Source organism: Adiantum capillus-veneris, chromosome 11 (genome assembly GCF_014529385.1).
Source record: "Adiantum capillus-veneris isolate H3 chromosome 11, ASM1452938v2, whole genome shotgun sequence".
In the NCBI taxonomy this organism is placed as follows: Eukaryota; Viridiplantae; Streptophyta; class Polypodiopsida; order Polypodiales; family Pteridaceae; genus Adiantum; species Adiantum capillus-veneris.
In genome coordinates this window covers 109,664,071-109,679,696 of record NC_140941.1, presented here as the reverse complement: position 1 = coordinate 109,679,696, position 15,626 = coordinate 109,664,071, and the positions used below count along the sequence as shown (strand labels likewise).

General features: G+C 38.8%; 1 protein-coding gene across 1 annotated transcript; it reads left to right on the top strand.

Moving 5' to 3' along the window:
• The first annotated feature begins 3,312 nt into the window (after positions 1-3,312).
• On the top strand, positions 3,313-3,810 carry LOC147447809 (uncharacterized). The gene has a single exon (XM_086523675.1). The coding sequence runs from the start codon at positions 3,313-3,315 to the stop codon at positions 3,808-3,810; it is 498 nt and encodes a 165-aa protein (XP_086379801.1).
• The last annotated feature ends 11,816 nt before the right edge of the window (positions 3,811-15,626 follow it).

Below are 15,626 nucleotides of genomic sequence, written 5' to 3'. Positions count from 1 at the left end.
GAGAGAGAATTAATCTAATGACAACAGTTGAGGACCAGATTTTCATGGAGCCGGTCCCCCCTCCAAAAGGCTTTGTATTATGGTTTCTCCGATCAAGAGAGACATTGTACAATACAATTCTTTGTGTTCCTTCAAGACTAGCTAGTGCAATGAAGATGAAAGATTCATGCACTAAGCAAAACACTTAACAAACACAACTTTAATTATCCCCGTTCTCAGACCCAAGACCTCACACACCTTCGAAGATGGTGAGAGTTAGCAGGGTATGAGAGTAGATTGAGAGGAAGAAGGAGTATCTTATGAGAAATATGTACATCTTCTCACATAATCACTCATATTAGCATAGATTTAGCTTAATAATTAGCTTGGTAGAGGAGATGAGCATGCATTGAAGCTTGGCTCTTGGTTGGATTTACATCCACATGCCAAGAGAGTGTTGATGTAGGATCTATCTTACAAGCTTGGAGTAGGTGATGAGCTCTCCATTAAAGCTTGGGAAGAGATAGTCTTCTTTGCTTCACACATAGACTGTGTGTGAGTGTGTGTGTGATAATGCCTTGCAAAAATCAGCCCCCCTCTCTCTCTTGGGCGAGACCCCTTGCTATTTGCTCTTCCTGTAGCCTCATTGGCCCTCCCCAAGTCAAGCCAATCACAATTAAGCAGCATAAGTGATAGCCTTCTGACATGTGTCCCCCTTTCCCCTTTTGTGAGAGCTTAAGGTAATTAAATAATTAAACTAAACTCTCATTGGACCCCTTTGCCTCCTGGCCAATAGGAATCAGGCAAGCCATGGGGCTCTTGAATGCTCATTGGACCCCTTGGGAGACTGCCCAATAGTCTTCTAGGAGACTTAATTCTCATTGGTCCACTTCAAGGGTCATCCAATAGAAATTGGCACACCTTGTGGGCATCTGGGCTAGGGAGCTGACATGTGTCCCTCATTCCCTTTGTGTAAAGGGAGCCTGTGTGTGTGTGTGTGTGTGTGGATTTCTCTCTCATCCCCTAGAAGAAGGGCTCGCCCCCTCCCATGTAGGGATGTGCAAAGACTTTGAGGGCACACACAAAGCATCCAATTTTCCCTAGGGTTGACCTTTGGACAAAACTTTTGAATTTTGGAACCTTAGCATTTTGGAAGTCTTTATGGCCTGAACCTTAGGTTCTTTTTAGCCCATTGTTGCACATGTCTCTTTTGCAGATGGCCCCCCCTTTGGATCCCTATTTTCCCTCCTTTGGATCCCTACTGTGGTCGGTCTGCTAGCTTAACCAATATTCTAGATTTTTCTCCCTTGGCACTTCCCCACATTAAATGATCAGTTTAATATGAGAAAATCATTTAGGAGAATTAGATATTGATTATTATGACACAAGGTCAATGGTTTCGACATTCTTGAAGATTCAGATGCGCAATCCCCATACAAGGATTGTACACCCATATTCATATTAGAAGGTAGGTTATCCAACCAAACTTCCTCTATAGGAGCTAAATTTAGAGTTAGGATCCCATCATTCATCTCTCTAACTTTTTTCATAAGTGTCCATGCCAGTCTTCCTCTACGAATGGAATTCTCTCTAAGACATCTTCGTTGTCCTGCACTATAAGTTCTGGTTCTTTTGTATCACAGTGGGGTTCTACCACCACTTCAGATTTTTCTTTAGTTTCTCTTAACACAAGCTCTTCAGGTTTTGCCATACTTTCAAGCTTGGGTTTTTGTTTTTTCAGCATTTCTTGCGTGATTCTTACCAAATTTTGATAAGCTTCAAGCTTAGCTGCTTCCATGTCTGGAGAGGGATAGTTTTTCCATTTGTTTTCCATGTTGTGGCCTGCTTTAAGTCTTGCTTGGTAAGCTTCCAAGGCTGCATTAATAGGCTCAAAAATTTTATCAACGAGAATTGATTCTCTAGATTTCACTGTTGTCTCTTTAATTTCGCTTCCAAGATCCTGCGCCTTCTCTTGGAATAGTTGTTTTGCTTTCTCCTCAATTTCCACTCCTTGTTTTTGTTTTCTCATCTCATACCTTTTGCTTCTGCTTATTTTGGTCTTTTGAGATGCATCTTTTGTGTTCTCTGAATCATCTGAGGAGTTATATTTCTTTTCATTAGCCTGAGCTCTAATGATTACCTTGATTAGAACAATCGGTTCACTCTCAGATGAGCTACTAGGTATCACTTGGACTACGTTTTACTACCATTTTACCCTTGTTTAAATGATTTTTAGGACAATCTTTTGGGAAGTTCCTCCCTTTTTGAAACATTGTATGAAATAAGCTTCAATTGGTTGGAGGTTTTTGTCAGGCTCTGGGCATTCATTCTTCAAATGAGATCTGCACCAGTTATGACAGTTTGATGTTCTTGGATTAATCATGGGTCTTACCATGGGAGGTCTGACACCTTGATTAGCTACATAGTACATTGGTGCGAGCTCTGGTGGAGCTCCACTGGTGGTGGATGTGAATTATACCAATCTCCCTCTACCATTACTGTAGATGGACTAGGCTTGGCATAAGGTGTAACAGGCACAACTGCTTGCTCATCTATGACTCCCTTTGAATGCATGTACTTTACAGGCACTGCATTATGTCTTGGATATGGAGGTTGTTTGTTGAGATGTCCAACTCTCCATGAGCTGGCACTCTTGGTAGGCCTTGGTGGCTGTTGGCCACATTTACATCACCGACATAGTTGGTGACTGACATGGCATATCCTCAATAGGGATTCTATAGCTGGCATATTATCTAGCCAGCATACCTACTTAGTGGGTTGACATTATGGACCACATCTCTCTTTTGGTTATACTACTTATGTAGTCAGTTTTTCATTATGTAAATACACATCATTTTGTGGAGTAGATGAAAAAGAAAATTCAGCCCTCTACTGTGTGTATCTTCTTCTCTGTGTGTGTTTGTGTGTAGCTTGGGAGAAGGTCTCTCTTCTCTCCTCTTTCTTTTCATGGTACCAGAGCCAAGTTAGAGCTACTGACACACTATACTGAAATGATGATCTTGAGCAGTCTATAAAATATTTTGGGCTAATTCTCACAAAGTTTGGTACTAGGATCAATTTAGGCTCTATCTGATAGAGTTCTGGTACAAGTAATCAAACAGGGATGACCACATTTCAGTTTTGGTTTTTGTGCAGGTTGTAGATGTGCATGCAAAATTGTGTGCAAAGAGAGTTGGTACATGTATGCTTGATTATGGATACATCTATATGAGCTGTGGTCACTCTTGTTGAGTGTTTAGTAAATCATAGGTACCAGTATAGCAAGGTTGCAGGTTTTGTGCAAGTTGCATATTTTTGGAGCTGTGTAGGAATATGGTAGACAAGTTCAACCAGATCGTTAGTGAGAAGTTGGACAATAATAATTTCCCTACATGGAGGTTTTGGATGAAAAAATTCCTACAAGGAAAGGGCTATTGGGATTACATTGAAGGTGAAAATGATGAAGCTTCATGGTGTCCCAAAGAGAACGCTACTCCAGAAGAGAAGAAATCCTTGAAAGATTGGAATCAAGGCAAAAGCAAAGTCATGTATTGGCTATCTATGAGTGTCTTAAATAGTATGATGGGTTACTTAGAGAGTGCACCCTCTCCTGCCATAACATGGAAGAGCTTAGAAAAGCTCACTGAAGACCATACTAGAGTCACGAAGTTGCAGCTCAAAATAGAGCTAAATACAGTGAAGCGAGGCAACATGTCTATCAGTGACTATGCCTCAAAGATCAAGATAATAACAAATTCTCTTGGATCTATTGGTGTCACAATTGATGAAGATGATGTTGTTGCTGTGAAAATAGAAGGGCTTGGAACATAATATAAAAACTTCAAGTCCTCTATGAATACTAGAGCAGATGTTCCCGACTTTACAGAATTGACAACCATGTTAATTTGTGAAGAGAAGAGTCTTGGTCTTGGTGCATCCTCTTCTCAGAGAAATATTAGTTCTGATCAACAAGACTTCTATTCAAATAGAGGCAGAGGAATAGGTCGTGACACAGGTGGTGGTCGCAGCGGTCAATATCAAAATTGGCAGCAAAATCAGAGTCAAGGTTGTGGAAGAGGAAGACAAAATTATAGAGGCAAGGGGAGAGGTGGAAATCAAAATGCAAACAGAGAAAGACCATATTAGGTAAAGTGGGAAAATCCCAATTCCAAAGTTGGACAACTTTCAATATATCATGTATAAAATATAGAGATTTTGTCAAAAATTTGAGTTTTCTTAAGGTCTCATTCCACTTTATGCACATACAATACACAATGAAAACAACTAAAATATCATGGTTTCAATCAATTGGATTATTAGGAGAGGAATATATTGCATCCATTATCGTTGTCTATGTTCTACTGTCCTACCTACAACTTATCTCAACATGGAGAGCTTGGTTTCTAGGTCCACCAATTTTCCAAGTTAATGTAAAAGTGACTCAAGGTTCACAACTTGTGAAAGAAAGGATCCATTGAGGAATACAATCCACTTGGCTATTTTTCCTTAATTTATTGCATGTGACATTTAAGCAAGGTCCACTTCTAATCTATAACTTCTTAATTTGAGGCATGGGGCATACATAAAATATGTAGCATATGCTCTATTGCCTCATAGGAAGGTTGGTTTCAAGGTGCACTTATCCATGCTAGCCTATCTTGGAGAAATGATGGATCTTGCTTCTCTCCTTGTTTCAATGGAGACTAGCTTGGACAAGTGGTGGACCTTTGCTTCTCTCTATGTTTCAATAGAGTTAGCTTGGACAAGTGGTGATCTTGGAACAAAACCCCCATGTAAAACATATCATGGGTATTCCAAGTGATTAGAAAGATTACCATTTAAGATATAACCTTATAGGTTGGACAACTAGATCTTGGCTTGGAGAAATGGTGGACCTTTGATTCTCTCCATGTTTCAATGGAGTCTATCTTGGAGAAATGGTGGAGCTTGCTTCTGTCCATGTTTCAATGGAGCCTAGCTTGAACAGTTGGTGGACCTTTGCTTCTCTCTATGTTTCAATAGAGTTAGCTTAGACACGTGGTGGATCTTCAAAATAAACCAACTACTATCAATGTTGCCTAGCTTGGACAAGTGGTGGAGTGTTTCTCTACTCCATGTTTCAATGGATCTTAGCTTGGACAAGTGTTGGACCTTAAAACAAAAACCCCATGTACAACATAGAATGGATTTTCTAGATTTCAATGGAGTCTAGCTTTAACAAATGGTGGAGCTTGTCATCATCCATGTTTCAATGAAACTAGCTTGGACAAGTGGTGGACCTTGTAACAAACCCCCCCATGTACAATATATCATTGGTTTTCTAAGTGATGGGAAGGAATACCATTCAAGATATAAACTTATAGCTTGGATAAGTAGTTGACTTTAAAACCAAATTCATCATAATACAATGAAATACAGGTCAGCCAATTCCTAAATCTTGAGACCAAACCTCCCATGCTATTAGAGATAATATATTGGATAAGTGGTGGACCTTCTATTATTTTCCCATGCCTAGTTTAGACAACCGGTACACTTCGCAGCTATAAAGGTTGGACGAGTTGTGGAGCCTTGTTTCTATCCATGTTTTAATGGATCCTAGCTTGGACAAGAGGTGGACCTTGGAAAAAAGCTTCCATGTACAACATATATGAGGTTTTCCATGTTTTATTGGAACCTATCTTGGACAAATGGTGAAGTTTGCTTCTCTCCATGTTGATTTTGGAACTACCTTAGACAAGTGGTGGAGCTTTTCTTTTCTACTCTTCATAATACAATGAAGTATATGTTGGTTACATGGTGAATCTTAAGGCCAAACCTCCCATTTTACTAGAGATGAAAGGTTGGACAAGTGGATCAACCTTCTATCATTTCTCCATGACTATATTGGACAATTAGTAGACATAACATCTCTCTATGTTGTCTAGAGATGAGCTTGGACAAGTGATGGACCCTGCTTCTCTCTTCCCTTGGTTTACTAGTTTGAAGACTCAGTATATATACTTTCTTAGATCTAGCTTGAACAAGTGGTGGACCTTGCATCCACAATCTTAATTCAGTACAAAAAAGTATATGAAAAAATAACATAGGAATCTTGGTTTGAAGGTCAAGCAATTAGGTACCAAAATCCATCTATGATCTACTCATTAATAGAAAGAAAGTCAAATTAAAATCCTGACTCTTTTTTATGCTACACTCTCTCTTAGTCTCAATACCATGGAGTTCAACTAGACTTAAGTCAACTAATAACTACTACTTGTTGTTAAAGGTATGCTTGAAGTGTATAAGGCTTAACCAATGCTCTTGTGTAGAATGGGTATTTAGGTCTCAAGGTCTACCACTTATCCAAGCAAAGATCCATTTAGATATGGAAACCCAATTTTTCTTAATATAATGATATAGAGTGGACAAGTGGTGAATCCTAAGACCAAGCCACTCATGCTACTAGGGATAATAGGTTGGACAAGTGGTGGACCTTGAATGTAAACCCCCCATGTACAAAGTATCAGGGGTTTTGGGTATTTCAATGGACTCTAGCATCTTGGAAACATGGTGGAGCTTACTTCTCTCCATGTTTCAATGGAGTCTATCTTGGATAAATGGTGGAGCATCATTCTCTCCATGTTTCAATAGAGCCTAGCTTGGACAAGTGGTGCACGTTTGTTTCTCTCTATGTTTGAACAGATTTAGCTTGGACAAGTGGTGGACCTTGGAACAAAATCCCCATGTAAAACATATCATGGACATTACAAGTGGTGAGAAAAAATACCATTTAATATATAACCTTATAGGTTGGAAAAGTGGTGGACCTTAACACCCAATTATTATTAATATAATGACATAGAGTGGACAAGTGGTGAATCTTGCGACCAAACCTACTAGGAAAAGTACGTTGGACAAGTGGTGGACCTTGAATGCAAACCCCCATGTACAAAATATTACTCATGCTACTAGGAATAATTTGGTATTAAGGTCCATGTTTCAATGGAGCCTAGGTTGGAAAAGTGGTGGACCTTTGTTTCTCTCTATGTTTCAATAAAATTTGCTTGGACAAGTGGTGAACCTTGGAACAAAACCCCCATGTAAAGCATGTCATGGGCATTACAAGTGGTGAGAAAAAATACCATTCAAGGTATAACCTTATAGGCTGGACAAGTGGTGGACCTTAGCACCCAATTCCTCTTATTATAATGACATATAGTGGAAAAGTGGTGAATTGTGAGACCAAACCTACAGGGATAATAGGTTGGAGAAATGGTTGACCTTGAATGTAAATCACCCATGTACAAAATATCATGGGTTTTGCGTATTTCAATGGAGCCTAGCATCTTGGAGACATGGTGGAACTTATTTCTCTCCATGTTTTAATGGAGCCTATCTAGGAGAAATGGTGGAGGTTCCTTCTCTCCATGTTTCAATGGAGCATAGCTTGGACAAGTCGTGGACCTTTGTTTCTCTCTATGTTTGAATATGGTTAGCTTGGACAAGTGGTGGATCTTGGAATGAAACTCCCATGTAAAACATATTATGGGCATTTCAATGGAGCCTAGCTTGGACAAGTGGTAGACCTTAACACAATATAATGACATAGAGTGTACAAGTGGTGAATCTTGAAACCAAACCACTCATGCTACTAGGGATAATAGGTTAAACAAGTGGTGGGCCTTGAAATAAAACCCCCTAGAGTGTTTCAATGGAGCCTAGCTTGGAAACATGGTAAAGCTTCCTTCTCTCCATGTTTCAATGCAGCCTATCTTGGATAAATGGTGCAGCATCATTCTCTCCATGTTTCAATGGAGCCTAGCTTGGACAAGTGGTGGACCTTTGTTTCTCTCTATGTTTCAATAGAGTTATCTTGGAAAAGTGGTGGACCTTGGAACAAAAACCCCGTGTAAAACATATCATGGGCATTACAAGTGGTGAGAAAAAATACCATTCAATATATAACCTTATAGGTTGGACAAGTGGTGGACCTTAACACCCAATTATTCTTAATATAATGACATAGAGTGGATAAGTGGTGAAATTGGGACCAAACCTACTAGGGAAATAGGTTGGACAAGTGGTGGACCTTGAATTTAAAGGCCCCATGTACAAAATATCACTCATGCTACTAGAAATAATTTGGTATTAAGGTCCATGTTTCAATGCAGCCTAGCTTGGAAAAGTGGTGGACCTTTGTTTCTCTCTATGTTTCAATAGATTTATCTTGGACAAGTGGTGTACCTTGGAACAAAACCCCCATGTAAATCATGTCATGGGCATTACAAGTGGTGAGAAAAAATACCATTCAAGCTATAACATTATAGGTTGGACAAGTGGTGGACCTTAACACCTAATTCCTCTTAATATAATGACATAGAGTGGACAAGTGGTGAATCATGAGACCAAACCTACTAGGGATAATAGGTTGGACAAGTGGTGAACCTTGAATGTAAACCCCCCATGTACAAAAAATTATGGGTATTGGGTATTTCAATGGAGCCTAGCAACTTGGAGACATGGTGGAGCTTATTTCTCTCCATGTTTCAATGGAGCCTATCTAGGAGAAACAGTGGAGGTTCCTTCTCTCCATGTTTCAATGAGCCTAGCTTGGACAAGTGGTGGACCTTTCTTTCTCTATATGTTTTAATAGAGTTATCTTGGACAAGTGGTGGACCTTGGAATGAAACCCCCATGTAGAACATATCATGGGCATTTCAAGTGGTGAGAAAGGATACTATTTAAAATATAACCTTATAGGCTGGACAAGTGGTGGACCTTAACACATATTTCTTCTTAATATAATCACATAGAGTGTACAAGTGGTGAATCTTGAGACCAAACCACTCTTGCTACTAGGGATAATAGGTTGGACAAGTGGTGGACCTTGAATGTAAACCCCTCATGTACAAAATTATGGGTTTAGGGTATTTCAATGGAGCCTAGCTTGGAGACATGGTGGAGATTGCTTCTCTCAATGTTTCAATGGAACCTATCTTGGAGAAATGGTGGATCATCCTTCTCTCCATGTTTCAATGGAGCCTATCTTGGACAAGTGGTGGACCTTTGCTTCTCTCTATGTTTTAATGGAGTTAGCTTGGACAAGTGGTGGGTCTTGGAACAAAACCCCTTTGTAAAACATAGTATGGACATTACAAGTGATGAGGAAAAATATCATTCAAGATATAACCTTATAGGTTGGAAAAGTGGTGATGGACCTTGACAAGTGGTGAAGGATACCATTTAAGATATACCCTTATAGGTTTGACAAGTGGTGGACCTTAACACCTAGTTATTCTTAATATAATGACATAGAGTGGATAAGTGGTGAATCTTAAGACCAAATCACTCATGCTACTAGGTATAATATGTTAGAGAAGTGGTAGACCTTGAATGTAAACACCCCATGTACAAAATATCATGGTTTTAGGGTGTTTCAATGGAGCCTAGAATCTCGGAGACATGGTAGATCTTGATTCTTTCCATGTTTGAATGGCACCTATCTTGGAAAAATGATGGAGGTTACTTCTCTCCATACTTCAACGGAGCCTAGCTTTGACAAGTGGTGAACCTTTGCTTCTCTCTATGTTTGAATAGAGTTAGCTTGGACAAGTGGTGGACCTTTGCTTCTCTCTATGTTTGAATAGAGTTAGCTTGGACAAGTGGTGGACCTTGGAATGAAACCCCCGTGTAAAACATATCATGGGCATTTCAAGTGGTGAGAAAGGATACCATTTAAGATATAACCTTATAGGTTGGACAAGTGGTGGACCTTAATACATAGTTCTTCTTAATATAATGACATAGAGTGTACAAGTGGTGTATCTTGAGACCAAACCACTCGTGCTACTAGGGATCCTAGCTTGGACAAGTGGTGGACCTTGGAAAAAGGTCCCCCTGTACAACATAGCTGAGTTTTTTCATGTTTTAATGGAAGAGAGATTCGACAAATGGTGGAGCTTGCTTATCTCCATGTGGATTTTAGAACTAGCTTGGACAAGTGGTGGAGCTTTGCTTTTTTACTCTTCATAATACAATGATGTATAGGTTGGTTACATGGTGAATCTTAAGGCCAAACCTCCCATCTTACTAGAGATGATAGGTTGGACAAGTGGTCAACCTTCTATCATTTCTCCATGCCTATAATTAGACAATTAGTAGAACTAGCATCTTTCTATGTTGTCTAGAGCTGAGCTTGGACAAGTAGTGGACCTTGCTACTCTCTTCCCTTGGATTATTAGTTTGAAGACTCATTATATATACTTGCTTAGATCTATATAATTACTCATTAGTTAGGTTACAAGTGGGTATGTAATTTGTTAGCCTCAAGGGACTTTGAATATTGAATAGTAAGAAAGTCAAGTGCTGGTTTGAAGATCTTTTGCTTATCTAAACTAGACTCTAACTCAATAATAAGTTTCATAAGTTCCACGAATTGTCCTATCTAGGCTCCAAAAGAGTCTTAATTGGTTTGTGCTAGATTCTAACTTCCTTGATGGGGTAGAATCCTAGAAAAATGAAGCACTATAAGTTTTACCTTAGCTCAAATGGATTTTTCACTTAAACTCGGCTGCAATTTGGCTATCTAGTCTTTGTCTCGATGGAGTTTAACACTAGATACATAGTAGTGATATTTAAGCTTCATGTCTCTTTCCTTGATCGAGATATGAGACCATACTTTCAAGGTCACCACTTGTCTTACCTAAAGACCAATGTGAGACATGGGAGCAAGAAAGCCATCCGATATTGTTTTAAGGACTATTACATAGGCAATCAATAACTTAAGTAAAGCAAAAAGACTTGGATCTTTCACAATTAATAACTTAAGTAAAGCCAAAAAGACTTGGATCTTTGACAGTTTTTTTCAAACTAAAAAAGCACAATCTCATGCTAACAAAACTATAAATTACAATTGAAAGGTTTGAACAAGAAAAAGATAAACAATCTTAATAAGAAGGATACTTTTCATTTCATTTGATGATTACAAACTAAAATAAAGTCTCTCAAGAAATTGATAAACAAAAAATGTAGGTGACTGCTTCATTATTTTGAGCAAAAATATCAAAATCTCTATTGATTGAGCTCCATCTAGTAGTATCCTTTGTAAGATCCTGCAAGAAGGAATAAAAGAAAGATTTGTTAGATACCATGCACATGAGTGTTCAAGCATGTGTATCAAGAATATATGACATGTCACTAGTACCTTAGGGTTGCTTTCTATCCAGCCTTAGAAGATTGTTCTCGGCTTTCACCTTATTTATATAAGCCTTTGCTGTGGTTGCCTTCAAAACTCCTTTTGTGTTACAACCCAATTGCCTAGCAAAAGTGGTCAATTGTGATGCCTTCATGCTTTCAATGGGTGTACGCTCATTTGCCAAGATCTCTTGTATTTGGGCTCTTCTCATTTCATTGTGGTGGCTTGTGTCACTTGCATCTTCAATGATAGTTTCATGTCTGTCACCTTTTGCAGGTGGTATTCTTCTTGTAAAGAACACCTTAGCTGACCAAACATCATTTTTCTGCTTCCAATACTCCATGATTTGTTTGTATTCACTATCATTTGTCACTATAGGTTGTCCATAACGATTAGAAGCAATTAAATCACGCACATCCCTTCTCTCATCAAGCTGAATCAAGTATGGTAGTAGCTCGTCTAAGAGCATATTGTCAACCATCTTCTCAGCATCAAATTGTGGTGGAAAAATGCAATTGTTTGCTGGTGAAATACATCCCTTGTAAGGAGAGTCATCAATAAGCACTGTTCTTTGTGGATCACATTCAAACCCCATGGCAATTTTGGCTAGAGGCTTGAACATTGCCTCAACGTTTGGATTGTCGGGTCTAAACAATTCTTGAGTTTGAGCGGTGTAGCAAACATCTTGCGACCAAATTGCAAAGAAAGGCAATGTATCCTCAGCTAAGTTGTTTAGTGCTGCAAGGATTTGATACACATTATTCCTAGTAGCTGTCGACCAAATTGCAACATTAAACCTTTGTAAAATAGTCTTCAAGAATTGGATGCAACCTGGCCTGAGTATAATATATCTTTTTGAATCCATTTGCACTGAGTTGTGGTGTGAGGATGGTTGAGGGGAACGTTTCAACAATAGACCATTTAAATCCAATATAATTGTAAGCATGGATTTCTCAACATCTACGCTACATGACGTAGTACCAATTGGCAATAGCTCGTGAGTGGACTTTTCAGTCTCTTTTGATGTATGTTGCATTTTTGAAGCATCGATTTCTTGGTTCTCATTATTGGAAGCTTGCTCAAGTTGCACAACACTAGACTCTAGTATAGAAATATCATCCATCTTGGGCACTTTAGAAACCATAGAATCTATGGATTCTATAGTTGTTGACTGAACCATAGGAGCATTATCCATCCCAGTTTGTGAATCTAAGAAAACACACACAAAATGGTATCTCAAAACCACTAGAATTTTATTCACCATATTTATATGTAGAACTCCTAGTAAGAAATTTATTTAAGGTAAAGTCGTTGTTAGAATCCTTGCAACCATTTTCAGCATTCGTACACCAAACACCACTTGTCTAAAATACAATCTACTAACTCAACATTTTCCATCCTACACTTTATTAAAGATGAGTACTTAAAGTGAAAACTAAAAGCCACCCTTGTTGAGGAAACATGGATACAAGGTCCACCAAATGTCCAACCTAGACTACAAGAAAATAATTAAGATTTGGCTTAGATTTGGATTCAAAGGCCACCACTTATTCAAGTAAGATAACTCCACTTGTTTAAGACAGTAATGTTTGAAGCCCCACCACTTGTCCAACCTAGACATTGATTAAATTTTGGTAAGATTTATCACAAATCTAGAGTAGAATCAAGATTCTATGGCCAAGGTAGTCAAATATGTTAGACAACACACAAAGCATAAGAGCACTCTAGATTCTCGTTGAGCATAAACTAAACAATAATCAAATGTTATATTCACTTGAGATTTCATCCATGAAAAATGAAAATGATGCATGTACTTGAGATTTCCATCCATGTACAATACTTTACAATGTCAAGTAAAGTTATAGTCAGCAAACAACTCTTCTCCTGCTTCAACTTGACAAATAGTCTCAATGCATACATGGCCATATTCTTCTGACTTGATGTGTGAAGAGGTGCATTTATGCCAAGGTGGAAAATTTGGATCAAATGTATAGCGTACGTTGGGACAGACATTTGTACTGTGAGAACTATTTATATAGCCCGACACGTTTCCTTCTTCTACACAACCAATAATGTATGATTGATCTTCCTCTTCTTCTATGTTTGGATCCTCTAGAAGAGAATATTTATAAGCTCTTGGAAATATTTTGCATATCTTTTTCCAGTCTTGAAATCTATACTTATGCCCTCCATAGTTTAGAATAGTCAAACCACTTTCCAGGGTAGTATGCACAAATAGCCCATAACCAGCTCCTTCAATACATGAAAGTCGCACTTCAAAATCCACACCGTTAATATGGAAAATTACATCTTTGGGAATAGGAAAAGTTGGTGTCCCAAAAGGATCTTCATGCCAATCATAGTGTGAAATACATCTAGTTTTTATATCACTTAACTCCTTTGTGTCTGCAAAAAGAAGAAAATATTATGCATAAAATAATGACAATATCAAAGAAAGATATCATTATTTTATAGTCCAATAGGTCCATTGTATGGAAGACTTAGAGTGCCTCTTACATGGTGCCTCCAAGGTTTCCAAAAAATAAAATCATTGGAAAAAAAAGCCACTGTGTCTCCAATCTATTGCCCATTTGAAGCATAGAGAGAACCAAGGTCCACCACTTGTCCAAGCTAGACATGGAGCATTGACACAAGATCCAACACTTATCCAAGAACCCTATAGTATATGTGGTAACATGGGATGCATTGATGCAACAAAATAGTCTAGCCTCCTCATCCATCTCTTTTTTCTTGTAGCCTAGAGGGATTAGTTTCAAGGTCTATCACTAGTCAAAAACTACACATAGAACATTGATACAAGGTTCCACCACATGTGAAACCTATCATCTCTAGTAGCATGGATGGTTTGATATCAAGGTTCATCGCGTGTCCTACCTATACTCTATTGTAGCATATAGATTCTGGTTTGGTGGTACTACACTTGTCCAAACTTGGCTTGTTGTTGATATCTGGAGGTAATCAAGGGTCCTCCACTTGTCCAAGTTAGGCATATAAAACAATTGCAAGGTCCACCATGTGTACAACATATGATTGATTATAGCATGCATGGTCTTATTTCATGGGCAACCATCTTCTCTCCAACATGTGTCCAACCTCGGCTCCATTGAAGCATGGAGAGAAGCAAGGTCCACCACTTATCAAAGCTATTATTTTCTCCCAGTGCTTTCAAAACCCATAATACGTTGTACATGGGGGGGGGGGGGGGATTCTTGTTTCAAGGTCCACACCTTGGCTAAGATTGGATCCATTGAAACATAAAGAGAAGCAAGCTCTACCATTTGTCCAAGCTAGGAGCCATTGAAACATGAAAACCCCATAATATGTTGTATACGGGGGGTGTTTTTCAAGGTCTACCACTTGTCTAAGCTATGGTCCATTGGAACATGGAGAGAAGCAAAGCTCCACCACTTTTCTAAGCTAGGATCCATTGAAACATGGAGAGAAGCAAGCTCCATTGTTTGTCTAAGCTAGGCTCCATTGGAACATGGAGAAAACAAGCTCCACCACTTGCCTATTATTGCATAGAGATTCTGGTTTGAAGGTCCACCACTTGTCCAACCTTGCCTTCATGTATGGAGATAATCAAGAGTGCAATGCTTCTCTAAGCTAGGGACATAAAAGAGTTTCAAGGTCCACTACATATACGATCTATGATGGGTTGTAGCATGGGAGGTTTCATTTTAAGGTTGACCACTTCTCCAGCTCCGCTTGTCCAACCTCAGATCCATTGAAGAATGGAGAATAAAGGTGTACCAACTCTCCAAAATAGGCAAGACAATCTCTATAAAACCCATGAATTGTTAATATATGCTATGCTGTGGAGTTTTGTTTGAAGTTCCACTCCTTATCCAAGCTACAATCCATTGAAGCATGGAACTAAGTAAGATATATCTCTAGTCCAAGATAGGATCCATTGAAACATAGAGAGAATCAAGGTCCACCACTTGTCCAAGCTATGCATGGGTAATTGATATAAGGACCACTACGTTTTCACCTATACTATGCTCTATCATGGATGGTTTCATATCCCACCAATTTTCCAACCTATTTAGTAGGTTGTATTATGGGGGTTTGGTTTCAAGGTACTTCACTTGTCTAAGGTGGGTTCCATTGAACCATGGAGAGAAACAATGTCTACCACTTGTCCGAAATATGCTCCTTTAAAACATAAAAACAAGGTCCACCACTTGTCCAAGCTAAAGTTTCTCTCCATTGAAGCATGGAGAGAAACAAGGTCTACCACCTGTCCAAAATATGCTCCATTGAAACATAAAAGCAAGGTCCACCACTTGTCCAAGCTAATATAACAAATGGGTGTTGGTTACAAGGTGTACCACACGTGTCTAAACTAGTCTTCATGCAAGGTCTACCACATGTCCAAGCTATATGAGCTTGTTTTGAAGGTCTATCACACCTCTTGAAATTATGATCCATGTAAGGTCCACCTTTTGTC